Raw genomic sequence first — 16,449 nt, forward strand, 5'->3', positions numbered from 1 at the left:
AAAGCGAGATCATTCCTATGTACATATTTTTTAGGGTTTTGCCAACATAATGATTTTTATGCTAATGTGAGAGTAACATATATTGTGGGTCACAAATTTCTGAAAGAGTAAACTCCACAATAATTTATAATTATTTGTCATTTGTTTTTTTTTTTGGTCAAGAATAGACTGTTATCTTCATAATTGGTTAAAGATTGTCACCCAATTTTTTTTTAGGTTTTATAGCATCAGTTACAAAATGAGTCTAGATAATAATTTATCGGGTTAATACTACCAAAAACTCTAAATTGGTATACCTGTGATAAATTTATCCCAAACTATTTTTTTTAATCACAAAAACCCCAAATTTATATACTTGTGACAAATTTATCCCCCGTTAGTTTCCGTTAAATTGGATTAATATCACGAAAAATCATAAATTGGCAAACGGAGAGTAAAACCCCAAACTAGTATACCCGTCAACTGATACTGTCATCTAACTCAGCAATTTAAGGTAAAATTTAACAGAAATTAACGAAGAGTAAATTTATCATAGGTGTACCGATTTAAGGTTTTTCGTGATATTAACCATAATTTATTTTTCTAATTATTGATGGAAGGAGGGGACATGCGGTCAGACAGAAAACTTGGGCTGGGATTTGCTGGGTTTGTGGTAAAGCTGCTTGTCCTGTGGCGGGTGCAATGTTGAGGCACCGCTGATTTCCTCCGCAACCGTGGGCGAGGGATCGTTTCAAGTGGATGGGTTTTGGTTAAAATAATAAAATCCAAGGTGGGATCAATTGAACTTTTTTGTCTCTTACATGTGTTGCTTTTATGTTGCGGCTTCGTCCTCCGCCTACAAAAATTAGATAACCCATCACTTTCCTTATCAGGGTGGGCGCTAAAAGTGATGTCGTGATTGATGAAAGGCAAGAAATATCATATTTCTCAATTTGAGTTCTTTAATATATAGAATAATGTGCCGTTTGATTGAATTTATATGTATGGTTTTTCTTGAAAGGAAAAATCCGTTTTAAAAGCCAATGCTATGCGTGACGGCTGAAGCGGGAAATAAATGCAAAAAAAAAATCGAGCAAGAAACTGCAGAAATAAGTTTGACACAAATGATTTGTGTAGTTCTGTTAGGTGTGTCTTCTCCAAAGAGAGAAATCGATTGGATATTCTATCATAATCAATAAGGAGAGACTATAATTGTTCAGAGCACACAACTCTCAAGTGTAGAAAAGACTCAAATTACACTCAAAAAGTGTCACAAACTCATACTATCTTCTTTGAAACACACCCCAATATCTATTGTCCCCAACAAAACTAGGATTATCAGTTTCACAGCATCACAATGCATAACTAGATTAGCCGTATACGTTCTCCCAATAACATGTGAAAGATGAGGCTCAGTAATATACCAACGATCAATAGTACCAACATGTGAAGCACAGGACAAATGCTTCACCTCAAGCCCAGTGCAACGTGACAGCCTAGATGATTTATGACGTGCAACAAATGAGGTACTAAAAGATCTAACCAGCTAAACACTGAAGCACTTCGATGCTTTCTTGGCTTATCTCCCTTGAGCCACTCAGTACAGCTGTCGTCTCTTTATGGATCTCCACATCCGACACTTCCTTTGTTGCCCCCCCCAATCATCCATCTACACATATGCATTCAACAACCGCTCCAACTCGTCTACTTCCGCTGACCACCTTGAAGCTTCGGACACTGTTTTGGCCTCGAAAAATCTATCATCTGCTAGGGAATTTGATGATATTGTAGAAACTGTCACATCTCTAACACTCTCGTCATCTTTAGGTTCTCCTCGAAACTCCATATATTTTTGAACACTGTGCAAATCTTTCTCTGCAATTGTTCTTGTGGCCTCAAAACATTCAACATTGCCTGACTCTGACTGAAAAACATCATCGAAGGTGGTGCCATGAGTTTCACTTTCATTCTAATGACTAAGTTTGAACTTTAGATAAGTATGTTATGCAAATTTAAATTAAACATCAAATAAGCTAGATAATTATCTACCTAGGTATACTAGCTCATCACACAGTCCCTTTTCTAAGGGAAAACATAGAGCAAAATTAAAATGTCAGTTTCCATTAGAGGCTTTTTCCATTATTGATTGGGAGATAATAATAATTTACTTTCTGACCATCAAATCAAATATATATTAGGGTGCTTGTGAAACATTTTTATTATACTGCTATAATTACTCAAAAATGGCGAATAGAGACATATTATATATTTTTTTGAATATTATAGTGCTAACATTTAGCTTGACTAAATCCTATTGATACACATAAACTACCGTGTCTACTTACTTAAAATACTTTATCCACATCTTGACCAGTGTCGCACCTTAGATTACTTTGTGTCTTGCAAAGTTTATCTTGCTAACAAGGGAAAATTGTAGTTAAGGTGGTACAGTGGTTAAAATTTGATTCACTTCCTAATGGAGTCTTTTGCACTTTGTTGCATTAAAACTAATTTATAACTTAATAAATTATACGATTGATGTCAAAAGAATGTCTTTGGTACATGAATGCCAGATTTAGTGCAGTAATGTATTTATTTTTACTCCGTTAATGCTAGGCTAGAGTTAGTGGGTATTATGTCATTAAACCCAACTGGAAAGGGTTACGATGCTTCTTTCTTACTTGTTCCTCCTTATCAACTGCTCTTTCAATTCCCATCCCTCTTCTAACCATATCCTGATGACTGATGTGAAAAATTCGTAATGGTTATATAGTTTTGAACCATTATGTATCATTGCAAATTTATGATGCTTTGACACAAAAGAAAATTGTAAATCTTGTTTTCTGAATATATTTCTGTGCGCATATGCCAGTAAAAAAATATGGAATTTTCATGATAAGGGTAAATTTGAAGCTTTATAATCAACTTAACATTCGATATGAAGTTTGATCATTACGATGTAAAGAGTCATGAGCATTTTGCTGAATTATTGCATATAGCGGTAAATCTTTATCAACTTTAGGATAGACAATTATTCTCCTAGTAAATTTTTAATGAAGCAAGGTAATCATATCTTATCACTATCTCTATATGATTTAATTGATTACATTATATCATTTCATAAATCTCTGTAATAGTTTTTTCTCAAATACACGCTATATATGCTTATCTCAACATAATATTTACATATAACCTATGTCAAATTTCCGGTTGAGTTGGGTGGGTAAAAAAGAAATTAGTTTCTTGGAATTTTTCACTACTAATGTAATTCTTAAAGGATAGTGGAAATCTTCGGTACTTACAATAGAAACGTCTCTTGGATCCTCAACTTCAGTTGTAACTTTGCAGGATCTCTTATTGTGTTCAACTCCTTCGCATGTTTGGCGACTCGACGCGGCAGCATCACTTGGGCTGGCAAGTTTCTCAATCTCATCCTTGTCCTTCTTCCTATTTTCCATACTTGCCGTTTTCCCCCCTTCGACTCTGCCATAGTGTCCAATCCTTCCGTCTCTCATTTGCCTCCTATTTCTCATAACCTCGAAACATTCAGCATTGCCAGGCTTTGGCCGGAAATAATTAAAAATGGAGGAGGTGCCATCAGTTTCGCTTTCACCCACACATGCAGGGTATGAGACTTCATCAAAACCTGACATGTCGAACTCAACCCCATCCTGAGCTTGGGAATGGAGAGCAGATTCAAATCAGAGCACATATATATATGTGTGTGTGTCTGTATATAGCTTAGTTCCACATAACCTTGATGGTTAAATTATTATATTAATTTACTAATTTTATTTCCTTAAAATTTATTATCATTTGCACTAATTAATCCATACCATGCCAAGTAAAGGAAAAAAAAGAAAGAGAGAGTTAAGAGTCTTGTATTTCGATTCCATATAATTTTCCGTTTTTGTTTCTAACTTTAATGTCATTATTTTAGTGAACTTAATGCTTCATCTTATATTCACTTTATTTACAATAATCTACTCTTTTTGTAAATCAACGAGAATTTTGAACAGAGAAGGCAGTTCAGCTGAATTTTTAGATTGCTATCGTCTCTTACCTCCTCTTTGGCTTCTTCGTCGTCGTTCTCTTCCTCATCCTCATTGTCATCATAGTCATCCACGGAATAAACCAGTCGAGGCCACTGCAGAACCTCCTGCACATCGTCGTCCTCATCATCTTCGTAATCGTCCTTGTCGTCGTCGCTCTCTCCGTCCTCATCACCCTCGTACCCATCCTCGTTGTCCTCGCCGTATCCATCCTCATCATCCTTGTAATGGTCCTCATCGTCCTCGCTATCATCTTGCTAAAGAGAAAGAGGTTAAAAAATATCATATCTAAGGTGAATTAAACATCTTAAAGAAGCTAACGTCAAAATCCCCAAATATCAAATCACAACCTAGTTTGAACACCCAACCATAATGCTTTCTAAAGCATCAACTGAACGGTAAATCCCCAAATATCAAACGGAGCCTAGGTTGCTTGTGAAGCGATTTTATTATACTGCTATAATTACTCAAAAATGGCGAAAATGGAAATTTTTTAAATTTTTTTTGAATATTATAGGGCTAACATTTAGCTTGACTAGTTCCTATTGATAAACATAAACTACCGCACCTACGTACTTAAAATACTTTATCCACATCTTGACCGGTGTTGCTCCTTATATTACTTTGTATCTTGCAATGTTTGTCTTGCTAACAATGGAAAATTGTAGTTAATGTGGTACAGTGATCCAAAATTCACACACTGCATGATACATGAGATAGTCTTTTGCACTATATTCCATAAAGATTTTTTGTAACTTAATTAATTGCACAATTGATGTCAAAAGATTGTCTTTGGTACATGAATGCTAGATTTAGTGAAGTAATGTATTTATTTTTAGTCTGTTTATGCTAGGCTAGAGTTAGTGGGTATAATTTCCTTCTATTTATGATTCCTATTTGTAGGTTACCTCACATGTAGGGTTGCGTTCTCAGTGTACTAATCTACTTGTGACGGACGCCATTCATTAAACAGTCACTAACGACTTATTTCTAGCTTGTTTCTTTTCATTATACCCAATAACTTGTGTTGAGAAAACCTCATATATTTTGAAGTTAACAAAACTATCGATGATTTATATTGGACTTGATAAATACGAGAAGTGTTTAACTTTCAGGATTCTTGTTGAAAGGATTCTTCTTGATTGAAAAACCTCCATGAACAAGTTTAGAGAAATGGAAATTTATATTGACTTGGAAGAAGCAAGGTTTTCGTCTACATAATCTGCATCGCTAGATATAATGATCATGATATACTTATGATATATATATCTTATCCTTCGTTCCACATAACCTTGATGGTTTACTTATTAGATTAATTTACTAATTTTATTTCTTTAAAATTTATCATCATTTGCACTAATTATTCCATACCATGCCAAGTAAAGCAGAAAAAAAAAAGTAAGAGTTTTGCTATTCCAATTGCATATCAAGTTTTGTTTCTGTTTGTAACTTTAATGTCATTATTTGAGGGAACTTAATCATTCATCTTTATTCACTTCAATTACAATAATATACTCTTTTTGGATAATTTTATATACGCTACTATCTTTTGCTGTTAGCTATTTATTTCAAGAGTTAATACCACGAGAAACCCCAAACTGGTATACCTGCGACAAATTTACCCCAAACTAATATTTTGACCACCAAAAACTCCAAACTGATACCCCTGTGATAACTTTACCACAAACTAATTTTTTAACCACAAAAAACCCCAAACGGGTACATTTGTGACAAATTTACCCTTTGTTAAATCGAATTAATACAAAAAAAAATCACAAACTAGTACACCTGTGACAAATAAAGGATAAAACCCCAAACTGGTATATCCGTTAACTGCCACGTGTCATTTAACTTAGCAATTTAACAATAAAATTTAACGGAAACTAACGGAGGGTAAATTTGTCACAAGTGTACCAATTTGGGGTTTTTTGTGATAAAAAAAATTAGTTTTGGGTAAATTTATCATAGGCGTAGCGGTTTAGGATTTTTCATGATATCAACCTTTATTTCAATTATAATAATAATATAGATTCAATCGTTGTGCTTTCTAGAACTATAAAGGAGGTTTATTTTCTACTTTTTGTAAGAAAAATCCAATATAGAAGAGGAAGAAACGTTTTCTTTTTTGCCATAACCATGGGACGCATTGTTTTATATCAGTCTATGAAAGTCTGTATGTCATTGTATTGTTTCTTAATCTAAAGTCATATGCTTCAGGATTAATTAGTGTCTCTTTGCATCCATAGGTTGCCCTTTTAGTGAAATAAAATGTTCACTCATCTAAAAGTTACATCTTGACATGCCATATGACTATCTGCTTTAATTTACGTTGAAATAATCATGTACTATAAAAAGACGTCAATCCTGCGTGTTGGCAATTTGCAGTGGTACTAAAAAGGAATGGTCAACTAAAAAAACTACTCAAGCCCACTGGTGGCCTAAGATACAAAGCTAGTCAAGCCTACCATATATGCATGCACCGGCAAAGCAGGCAATCAACGGGACGCACGGCTATTGCTTAATCTACAAATGAATAGAGTAGCTCTGAATTGGATTGCATAAACATTCTAACAAAATTATTAAAGAAAGAGGCAAAACAAACATTCTAAGCATCTTTACTCAGAAGGCCAACAACAAATTCATTAGAGATGGACCATCATAATATCAAACATATATACCCTGAGTCAACTGCCTCTTGTTCATCATTCATATTCCCATGTGCTGGCAGAATCTAACGTTTTCTTTTATTTGTTCTTTTGTACTGCTATGATCGAATCATTTGACATTAACTTCTCCATAGCTCAATAATGCAATGTTTGAATCAAATAATCGATAAGTACTATTATTAAATAAAACATTAAGTTTGTGCATTAATTTTGCCTATTGAAAAATAATAAAAAATTTAGTAGACAAAAAAGATCATATGTTGCTTTTGAAATCTATGATTGGTGATCTTTTGTCTACTTTCTTGTCTATGAAAGCAATTTTGATGATTAATAGTTAAAGAATTATTAAATGAGCTTCCTGGCAATATTAAAGAACCAAATCTATCCAACATAAAAAAGGCAAGTAGAGATAACTAAGATAGAAAAAATATGCAATCTAAGTAATTAAAGTACAACATAAAATGGGAACCTTAAAAGAGGGAGGAAAGATTGCTTTAGGAACCGCAGATATCCATCGCCCAAAAGGGAAGTAGAAATAAGTGACTAATGTCAATATTTTAAAATCTTAATCTCTATTTGCAAATCAATTGAGTCATTTTTTTTATGGAAAATATCTAAAATGAAATTGGAATACATTAGAGAAGGTGGGAGGTACTTACATAAGAAAGGCTTCTTTGATCCTCGACTTGAGTTATAGCTTTGCAGGATCTCTCATAATGTTCGACTCCTTCGCCCCTTTGGCAACTTGAGCGGTGAATGTCATTTTGATTGGCAAGTTCCCCAATCATATCATTGTCCTTCTTCCTATTTATCATACTTGTCGTTTTCCATCCATGGACACTGCTATCGTGCTCAATTCTTCCATCCCTCATTTGCCTCCTATTTGTCGTGGCCTTCGAACATTCAACATTGCTCGGCTCATTTTCAAACTCTCCCTCAACGTACAAACAAATGAATCCTCTTTTACATGCTTTTAGCACCATTCCATTCACTTGCTCATCGCTCTTGACCTCTATGAGAGACACGCAGTCTTCACGAAGAGCAATATACCATATTCTCTTCAAACGAAAGCTGAAACTTTTGACATCAGCTATCAATCCTTCATATGTCACTGAACCTGGGTTCACATTTGCTTTTTTCCTCTTTATTCCACCAGCAAACCCATCCTCACTGTTCTTCTTTATTCCAAGGATGAATTTGATTGTGAAGGGATGTTTTATCTGTGATGTAACAAGTTCAATGCGAGAGGAAACAACATATGTAAGACACATGAGATAATCTTTTGCAATTTATTGTACAAAAGTTACTTGTAACTCAATAAATTGTACATTGTTGTCAAAAGATTGTGTTTGGCCCATAAATGCTAGATTTAGAGGGTATTGTTTCCTTTTGTTTATGATTTCTATTAGTAGGTTAGGTTACAGAGCGTAAGCTTCCTAACAGTATTAGTAAAGGAAGAGGCAAAACAAACATTTTAATTATTTTTACTCGGGAAGCCAACAGCAAATTGATAGGAGATGGACCATCACAATATCAAACATATATACCACAAATCAGCTCCCCCTCGCTCATCATTCATTTTCCCATGTGGCGACATGTGGTAGAATCTAATGAGTTCTTTTTGTTTCTTTTCTACAGCTATGATCAAATCATTTTGCATTAATTCATCCACATCTCGTTGATGTAATAATCAAATCAAATAATACATAAGTACTAGGGGTGATCGGTTCTCGATTTGGTTCGGTTCCAAGGTAGAACTGAGAACCAGACTGGGACGACCAGTTCCCAATTTTGAGAACCGGGGACCGAACCACCGGTCTGGTCTGGTTCCGATCCAATGGAACTGGTCATTTTTCCCATCACAACGAGAGAGAGTAACAAATCTCAAGATATTGACGGAACTGACAAGAGTCATTGGGGAGCGACGATAAGGGGAAAGCATTGTCCGTGGGTTTAGTTCAAATTTTACAATTTTTTTTGAAGAAATAAAAAAATAAAAAAGTATATGTAATCGGTCCAGTCCAGTCCGGTCCGGTCCAGTCCGGTTCCCCCTTGGAACCGGGAACTGGACCGCCCGGACATTTGTTCCATTTTTAGGAACCGAGAACCAAACCAAACCAGCTAGTCCGATCGAGTCTGGGCGGTTCCCGGTCTGGGTAGTCTATTTTGCACACCCCTAATTATGTAAAATATTAAGTTTGTGCATTAATTATGCCTATTGCAGAAAAGGAAAATAGAAGCAAAAAACATGATATGATGTTTTTGAAATCTATAATTGGTGATCTATTATCTAATTTCTTGTTTATGAAAGCAATTTTGATGATTAATATTAAAAGAATGATTAAATGAGTTTACTGGAAAATATTAAAGAACCAAAACTATCCAACACCAGAAAGGCAAGTACAGATAAGTGACTAAGATAGAAAAAAAATATTGAACCTAAGTAATTAAAGTACAACACAAAATGGGAACCTCAAAAGAGGGAGGAAAAATTGCTTTAGGAACCGCAAATATCCAACATCAGAAAACGAAGGAAATGAATCGGCCGCCTAAGAAATTACGGTGCAACAAAAAAATGGCGAATTTAAAAGGACGGATATTGTGTGGCTTAAGAAAGGAGGATATTTGGGCTAAAAAGGAATTAAACAAAAGTCCCGCACATTGATGAAGATGTCGCACCTTGTTTGATGTCTTCAGAAGAATCTCCTCTCTGTAACGCTTCAATGACATTTCCCATCTAGAATCTTTGATAGAATCTCCACAGCACGTTATATTGACGACGCAATCATCTTGTATTTTTGTGCAAGATGCATCAATCAAGCTTCTAAATGATGGGCACCTCCAGACCTCCAAGGATTTCAGAGACTCTAGCTCGTCAAGGCCCTCAACATGAGTAAGTATATAGCAGTCTTTGATCCTCAATTTCTCCAGGTTTGTCAAGTATGATAACCCCCTTATTCTTGTTATAGATATGCAGTCGTCAACGCTCAATAATTCCAATGATTTCGAAAGACCCATAACTAGAATCTCAACTAGCTCTGGACAATTAATCACAAGCACATCCCGTAGCTTCGTTAATTCCAAAGGAATGGATAATCTCTTAAGCCGTTTACAACTCCAAACCTTTAAGATCTCCAGTAGTGGAAGTCCATGGAGTGGAATGTCTTCCACTTCGCCATAATAGAAGCCTAAAGTTGACAAATTTCTCAACCTCAAGGAGGGAAGTAACTCTGCCCTCTTGATTCTAAAATATTCTAAATTCAATTTCAGCAGAGAGGACGGAAGCTGCACCAAGGTTTCTAGGTCTAGGCTAGACAAAGTAAGCTCTTCAAGTCGAGAAAGAGAAGACAACTCTGGAGGTGCAGGGACCTTTAGCAGATGTAGATCTAACATTTTCAGTTTAGATAACCTCCCAATCCACCTTACGTTGCATCCGGTGAGTAGGTTTGATTCGCTTGTACTACAAGAGCGATCACTTAGTAGCAGTTCAACCAAATTAGTAAGGTTTGAAAGATTAGGGACTGAAAGCAATGATCTAGATTCAAGATGAAGACGGGTCAAACTTGTGGGAAGCTCTGGCAATTCTTGAATCTCATGACAATACGATAAATTGAGTGTTTGGAGGTGATGAAGCTTATTGATTGTCTTTGGAATTCCACAAATACGGGTTTTTTCTAAATTTAGAATTCTTAAAGATGACAATTCTCCAATTTCAACAGGAATTTCACCTTTCATTTCGTAATGCCAAGAGAGATCCAGCTCTTCAAGATTTACCAAAGTGCAGATGCCACTAGGTAACTGCTGAGAACCAATTGATGATATTACTGGAAAACGCAAGATGCGTAATGATTTTAACTTTCCAATGGAGTTGGGAAGTTCCCTTATCCCCGTGTCTGCCAAAAGAAATCTCAAGTTTCAGACTACAAATATTTGCATTTTAATTATCCAATGGAGTTTGGAAGTTCAACAATGCGCATACCTGATAAGTCTAACTCTATCAATGAGGTCAAATTCCCAATTGAGCCTGGAAGTTCTCTCAAACTGCTACATCCGCCCAATGAGAAGTGCTTAAGCTTCACTAGTGCCCCAATTTCTTCAGGCAAATCTGTAAAATCCCTGCACCCTTCGATCTTTAACTCAATCAACAACTGTAGATTTCCAATGAAGCTTTCAATTCTCTCAAGAGAGGAGCATTGAAGAGTCAATCTCTCTAAACTTGAGCATTTAGAGATGTCTGGGATTTTCGTGATGCCGTTACACCAAATAAAAGATAGAACTTTCAAATTCCGCGTCATCTGTGAAAATGGATGGTATGTCAAGTGTAAGAACTATTGCATAGTACAAAAGGGAACTATCCAACTAGAAATAAAACATGTAATTGACCTTGATCAAGTCCCATGCTTTTGAATCATCCTTGAAGTAAATCCAGTTAAGTTTACAAACAACAAGATGATCCAAAGACAACTTGTCCGCCATAAAATCCCAAGGACAATCCCAAGAAAACCATCTCAAATTTGAACAACAACTTGCAAAGTCCCCAGCATAAGTTCCATAGCGTAACTTGAGGAATCTTAGGTTTGGTAACCTTTCGAAGTCTTCATTTGTAATCTCTATGGAGCCATCCAGTCCATCTATCTCAAGTGCTTGAACCTCATCCTTCCTCTGCAAGTGAAAATTTGCAATGATGTGAAGAATTTTGTCAACTCCCAACCACTATGTTTTACAACTTGGATGGCCAAGAAAAAAATAACAAAAGATTTTAAAACAAAAAGGCTTCCTTAATGCTAGGATATACAATTTCTACTTGAAAATGAGACGTTTCTTACTTACTTGTTGGGCTCTTACGATTCGGAGGGCCTCTTCTTCAATCTGCAATCTACTCTGCTTTCCAATTTGCCTTCCTAGGGCTATTAGTTGATCATGCATCCAGAACTTATCATTGTCCAATATCTTTACCAAACACCTCTCAATAAGGACTTTAAGTCCTCCTTTGGGATAAAATTGACAATCGGTCCACATGTAAATTGCATCGGTCTTATTCTTATCGACAAAGAAGCACGCTATATCGAGAAAAATTTGTTTATGATGTTCCTCTAGGTCATCATAGCTAATTCTCAGCTTCTCTAGAATCTTTTGCTCAGGTACTTTTCTTAATCTGTCCAACGTCTCTTCCCAAATTTCTCGGTCTTTCCCATTAAGCAATGAACCTATCACTTCAATGGCCAAAGGAAGCCCTCCCGTACTTGAGACAATGTCACTTGAAAGCCGACGATAATCATCTGAAGGAAAGTCTCCACTAAAGGCATGTCGACCAAAAAGCTCAAGTGCAGGATCAACATCCATCTCTAGCATCTCATATTGTCGAGTTTCACCTTTAAATCCCTCAACTTTTAGAACATCTATGTCTCTCGTTGTGATGATTATCCTAGACCTTGAATCTAATTTGGAGTTACCTATTAGTTTCTTGATGTGATCTCTTTCATTAACATCATCAAGAACTACAAAGACCTTCTTATCGCGGAGTATTTCTTCAATCCTCCTCATTCCTTCTTCACTATCATCGATTTTTTCAACAGATCCAGAACCAACAATGTCATATAGTAATTTCTTCTGCAACTGGACTATGCCCTCCTTGATTAACCTTTCACGAACGCCCTCGAGGAAGCTACAACAGTTTCCAAAGTGGGAAGATAGTTCATTGAAGATGACCTTGGCAATAGTTGTTTTACCGATGCCACCCATTCCATAAATTCCAATGAGCCGCGCAACACCATGGTTGACATCTAATAACTCTATCAAGGCTTTTACCCGATCATCAAGTCCAACTAAATGTTCAGTCACCAATTTTTGTTTTATCTTCAGCTTCTCGGAAGCCTTTTCAACAACCAATTTGACTATAGCTGCTTGGCTGCAAGGTATAAAAGCACTTTCATTAGTTAATAGATTAATTTCATACCAATGCAGCAAATGTGGGATTGTCAAAATTTTAACTTGAAAAGATTTGAAGTATATCAAACGATATTTAAGTACTAAGAATAATCATTATAGGCTAATTTAGTAGAACTCACTTGATATCTTTTGCATCTATGATTATATAAATTTATGAAGACTATATTGACTTAAACAATGGCCACGATTACCAAGTGGCTACTATATCGAGCATAATTTGGCATTGATAGATAGGCCTAAAAAACAATTTCAACAATCATAATGCGAGAATCATGAACCGAGATAATGTAGACAAATGCAAGGTCATCCATTGAACGCAGTAGTTCGGTTGAGAAAAACATAATTCGGAAAAAAAAGCCCAAAATATTTGTATTGGCTTCACTTATGCACGTATCTTCTATGGATCTTATTATGATGGCATTCAAAGAGCTACGTCACAATAAAATTTGTTCAAAATTGAAAATCAAGAGAATCGACTCCCATGGGTTAACTTGATAGTTAATGAACGAAGATATGTGTGGATTAGGGGCGCAACATATCTTTGATTCTCCACACCATCAAAGTGGATACCTTCATATGTTTGGGTCACCTACCCGGGCTTTGGCTTGCACCTTACTTGGTCATAGAGTTAGTAGCATAAGTCATAGTTTCGTAATTTACCTATCTAAGGTGAGCTTCCTTGTTGATATTTAAGCATCTTTTGGTTAAAAATCCAAAATTCTCAAGCGGCATGTTGATTACATTGACTACGTAACCCCAAAAGCATAAAAGATTCCCCACTCTTAACAATTTGTGCAAAAACAGCTCATTTACATTGGAGAAGCTAATTGGCGCCCATATTCTATGGTCATGCACACTGGGTGTTAATTCACCATATGCTAGATTTAAATCTATCAATTGACAGCCAAATTATGTGTTGTCTTTGATGAATGTTGATAAGAATTTAAAGTTGTTAACATGAATAACACGCGATGACACCCAAAACAAGAAATAAATGCCATTCGGGGTCAACATGTTGCACCCAACTCATCTATAGCTCATGTTCGAGCCCATGTGGTCCAGCAGTCATTTCCACCTTTATTACTTTGGATTAGAATAGATTTTTCTTTTGGTCCGTCCTACTTTAATTCTCAACTTACTCTCAAACTTTTTATCCTGTTTGGGAGTCGAAACCCACATCTGAAACTAAACTCCTCACCTCCCTCTTTCCAAGTAGGATGGGTGGCTACTGAGGTAAATCTCTGTGGTTGGATTAAAATAGATGAGTGATCACTATTTCTAGGCTTTTTTGTTTGCCAGAGACGATCCTTAAGAAAGGTGAAAAGGGAATATATATATATATATATATATATATATATATATATATATATATCTCTGCAATGTGTGTCCCTTCTCTCTCTCTCTCTCTCTATTTCTCGCCCACCCCTCCGTGCACGCGGCCACACCACTCGAAAGCCTCTGTGCCATCACCGACCTCAGATCAGAGGTTGGCCATGGCTGTTGCCTCCGGCCTGGTCAAGATCGAGGTTGCTGGCCTCGATGTGGACCTCCCGCAAGCTCTACAGAGCTCGAGGAGCCTAGATGATGGCCTTGTCATTCTTTACATGTCCTCAGGATGCTCTCGCTTCTATTGAATATTTAGGCATGAACTTTCTTCACGGAATCTTAGTTTCCTTGTGTAATTGGTGTTTTTTGAGGAGCACTCAGAAACGTGTAAAATAAAAATTGGCACCAAATGGGATCTCTGACTTTGTTCCTCTTTTCCCCGTTAATGGAAGATGGTTACTGATATTCTTATTACGAGAGAAAAATCTATTTTTTGGGTCGATGCTAGTGAGAATACAGATCAACATGGGTGCAAAATCTGAAGTTGATTTTGGTAATAATCATCCCAAATAATAAATGCAAATGGGTGCTTTTGAATATTTCGTAGCCTTACTAGACAGGGAAGAGGAAAAAATGGTGAAAAGGAATATGTAGTTCCACATCATTTAAGTTGAATGAGAGCAGCAATTGAAGGCAGTTTCCAATATTTTATGTTAAGGAAAAATATATAAGAAAACATATGGATGAGGGCAACGTTGTATTCCCAACAACGAAAAAAGAAAAAATACGTAGGATCTTAAAGGAGTATTACCTTTGGTCCTTTTTCACGTTCCATCCCTTGAATTTATCTACCTCTTCAAGAGCCGTTCTCCAGGCCTCAACTTCGTCAGGAAACTCCATCTTGTGTCTCTCAAAATCAGCTTTATACAGTGGAGTCTTAAGTTTAACGTCCTCAGGTTCTACGTCAAAAAAAATGGGAAGGATACTTTTTTGACCCCCTGAGTTAGACACATTGTGTACCATGAGCGCAAGCTCACGGAGGCACCATTTACTAGAAGCATAAGTTCGTGAGAAGATGGGTACATAGAGTTTGCAATTGTTGATAGCATATAGAAGGTTTTCACCGATCATTTGACCGATGCGGAGTTTTTCTTCGTCCCTGAATACATGAACTCCGGCATCTACCAAGCGGTTGTAGAGGAAGTCGGTGAAATTATGACGAGTGTCCTGTCCTCTAAAATTTAGGAACACATCATACTCACCTTCTAAAGCTGGTGCAGCATCGCTCTTCGTTCGAGCCTCTGACTTTGCCATAGCTAAGAAGTTGATGACTTCCAGAGATCTCTCTCTCCCCAAAAAGAGAAAAAAGGTTGTTGAGGTGTGGCCTGGCTAAGAAATAAGCAACAGTTTTGGATCTGAACGAGGCAAAGTGAGTGCCAATACCTAAAATACTCGGCCGGCTCACTTTAAAACAAATTTAATTGTCTGTCTTCCACCTAATGCTCTACATTAGCTAGTAGACACCGGTGAACAAGTTTGCAAATTTTTAAAGACTCTTGGGAGACCATAAAGGCCAATCAGAAGTTCTTCATGTTTCTTTTTTCCCTTTGGGATAAAGACAGCGGTCCCCAAACTATGACAAAATGTTTTGATTAGATCTTTCATTTGATTGGTAATTGGGTTCTTAAACGTATATTTTTATTCGAGCTGGTCCTTCCAGTAAGGTTATAACCGTGGAATGGTGACGTGACTGTTATATATTGATGTTGAACCTTATGGAGTCAATTATAATATTGATAGTTGTTCTCAAAAATAAAAAAAAATAACATAAAATTCTGGACAAAAAGTCTAAAAGAAAAGGAAAAATCAAGAAGAGAACGGGAAGCATGGTGCAGTTTGGTGGCAAGGGCCACTGGTCCTTACCACTACGACAGTGAGGGCCACGGCCCTCACTCAGATCTTCAGCAAGGGGGCAGCCCTGGCTCAAATCTGAGGCGAGGATTAGTGAATCTTGTCGCTTCCACCTACATGTAGAGGAAGTTCGAAGAGGGAGATTGTGCTGGACTTGCGAGGTGGTGGAAGTCCTAAAGCTCGTGGACTCAAAGAGGCATGTGTTTGTGGACAGCCTATTGAAGAAGATTGAAGTTCTTATTTTTTCCACAGAATATATACTTACACGAAGGTATGCTTCTCTTCAAGACACTAAATTTAAACATAAATCTCTTCTCTCTTTTTTTAATAGTACTGTATATTAAATTCTTTAAGTAGTCTCTTTGTCACGATTTCTAGCATTCCTTCACTCAGAGATATAAACTCTGCCACTTGAATAGTTGAAATTGGAAGCAGAAGAGCTGGAGGTTAGTTTATTTCATTGAAATAGCACTTGTGTTGAAATAGCTTATTCATTGAACTAACAGCTCTATTCAAAATAATGTGCTTAAATACTAAACAAACATATCTCTTCGCATTAAATGGTA

At 36.5% G+C, this 16,449-nt stretch overlaps 1 protein-coding gene across 2 annotated transcripts; it reads right to left on the reverse strand.

Moving 5' to 3' along the window:
• Positions 1–1,244: 1,244 nt before the first annotated feature.
• LOC115688680 (disease resistance protein L6-like) lies at positions 1,245–15,460 on the reverse strand. 2 transcript variants are annotated; one of them, XM_030614576.2, is made up of 9 exons: positions 14,784–15,460; positions 11,528–12,605; positions 11,081–11,359; positions 10,677–10,992; positions 9,377–10,590; positions 7,357–7,917; positions 4,043–4,288; positions 3,282–3,650; positions 1,245–1,903 (listed from the first exon to the last, which is right to left on the reverse strand). In XM_030614576.2, exons 1-9 carry the CDS (start codon positions 15,284–15,286, stop codon positions 1,649–1,651), a joined length of 4,821 nt encoding a protein of 1,606 aa, XP_030470436.2. In that variant the 5' UTR covers positions 15,287–15,460; the 3' UTR covers positions 1,245–1,648. The 2 variants fall into 2 exon arrangements, with proteins under 2 accessions (XP_030470436.2, XP_030470437.2); XM_030614577.2 differs by lacking the exon at positions 4,043–4,288.
• Between the last annotated feature and the right edge of the window lie 989 nt (positions 15,461–16,449).

This window comes from Syzygium oleosum, unplaced genomic scaffold (assembly GCF_021117445.2).
Source record: "Syzygium oleosum isolate NSW1041296 unplaced genomic scaffold, Sole_v2.1 Sole_v2.04, whole genome shotgun sequence".
NCBI lineage: Eukaryota > Viridiplantae > Streptophyta > Magnoliopsida > Myrtales > Myrtaceae > Syzygium > Syzygium oleosum.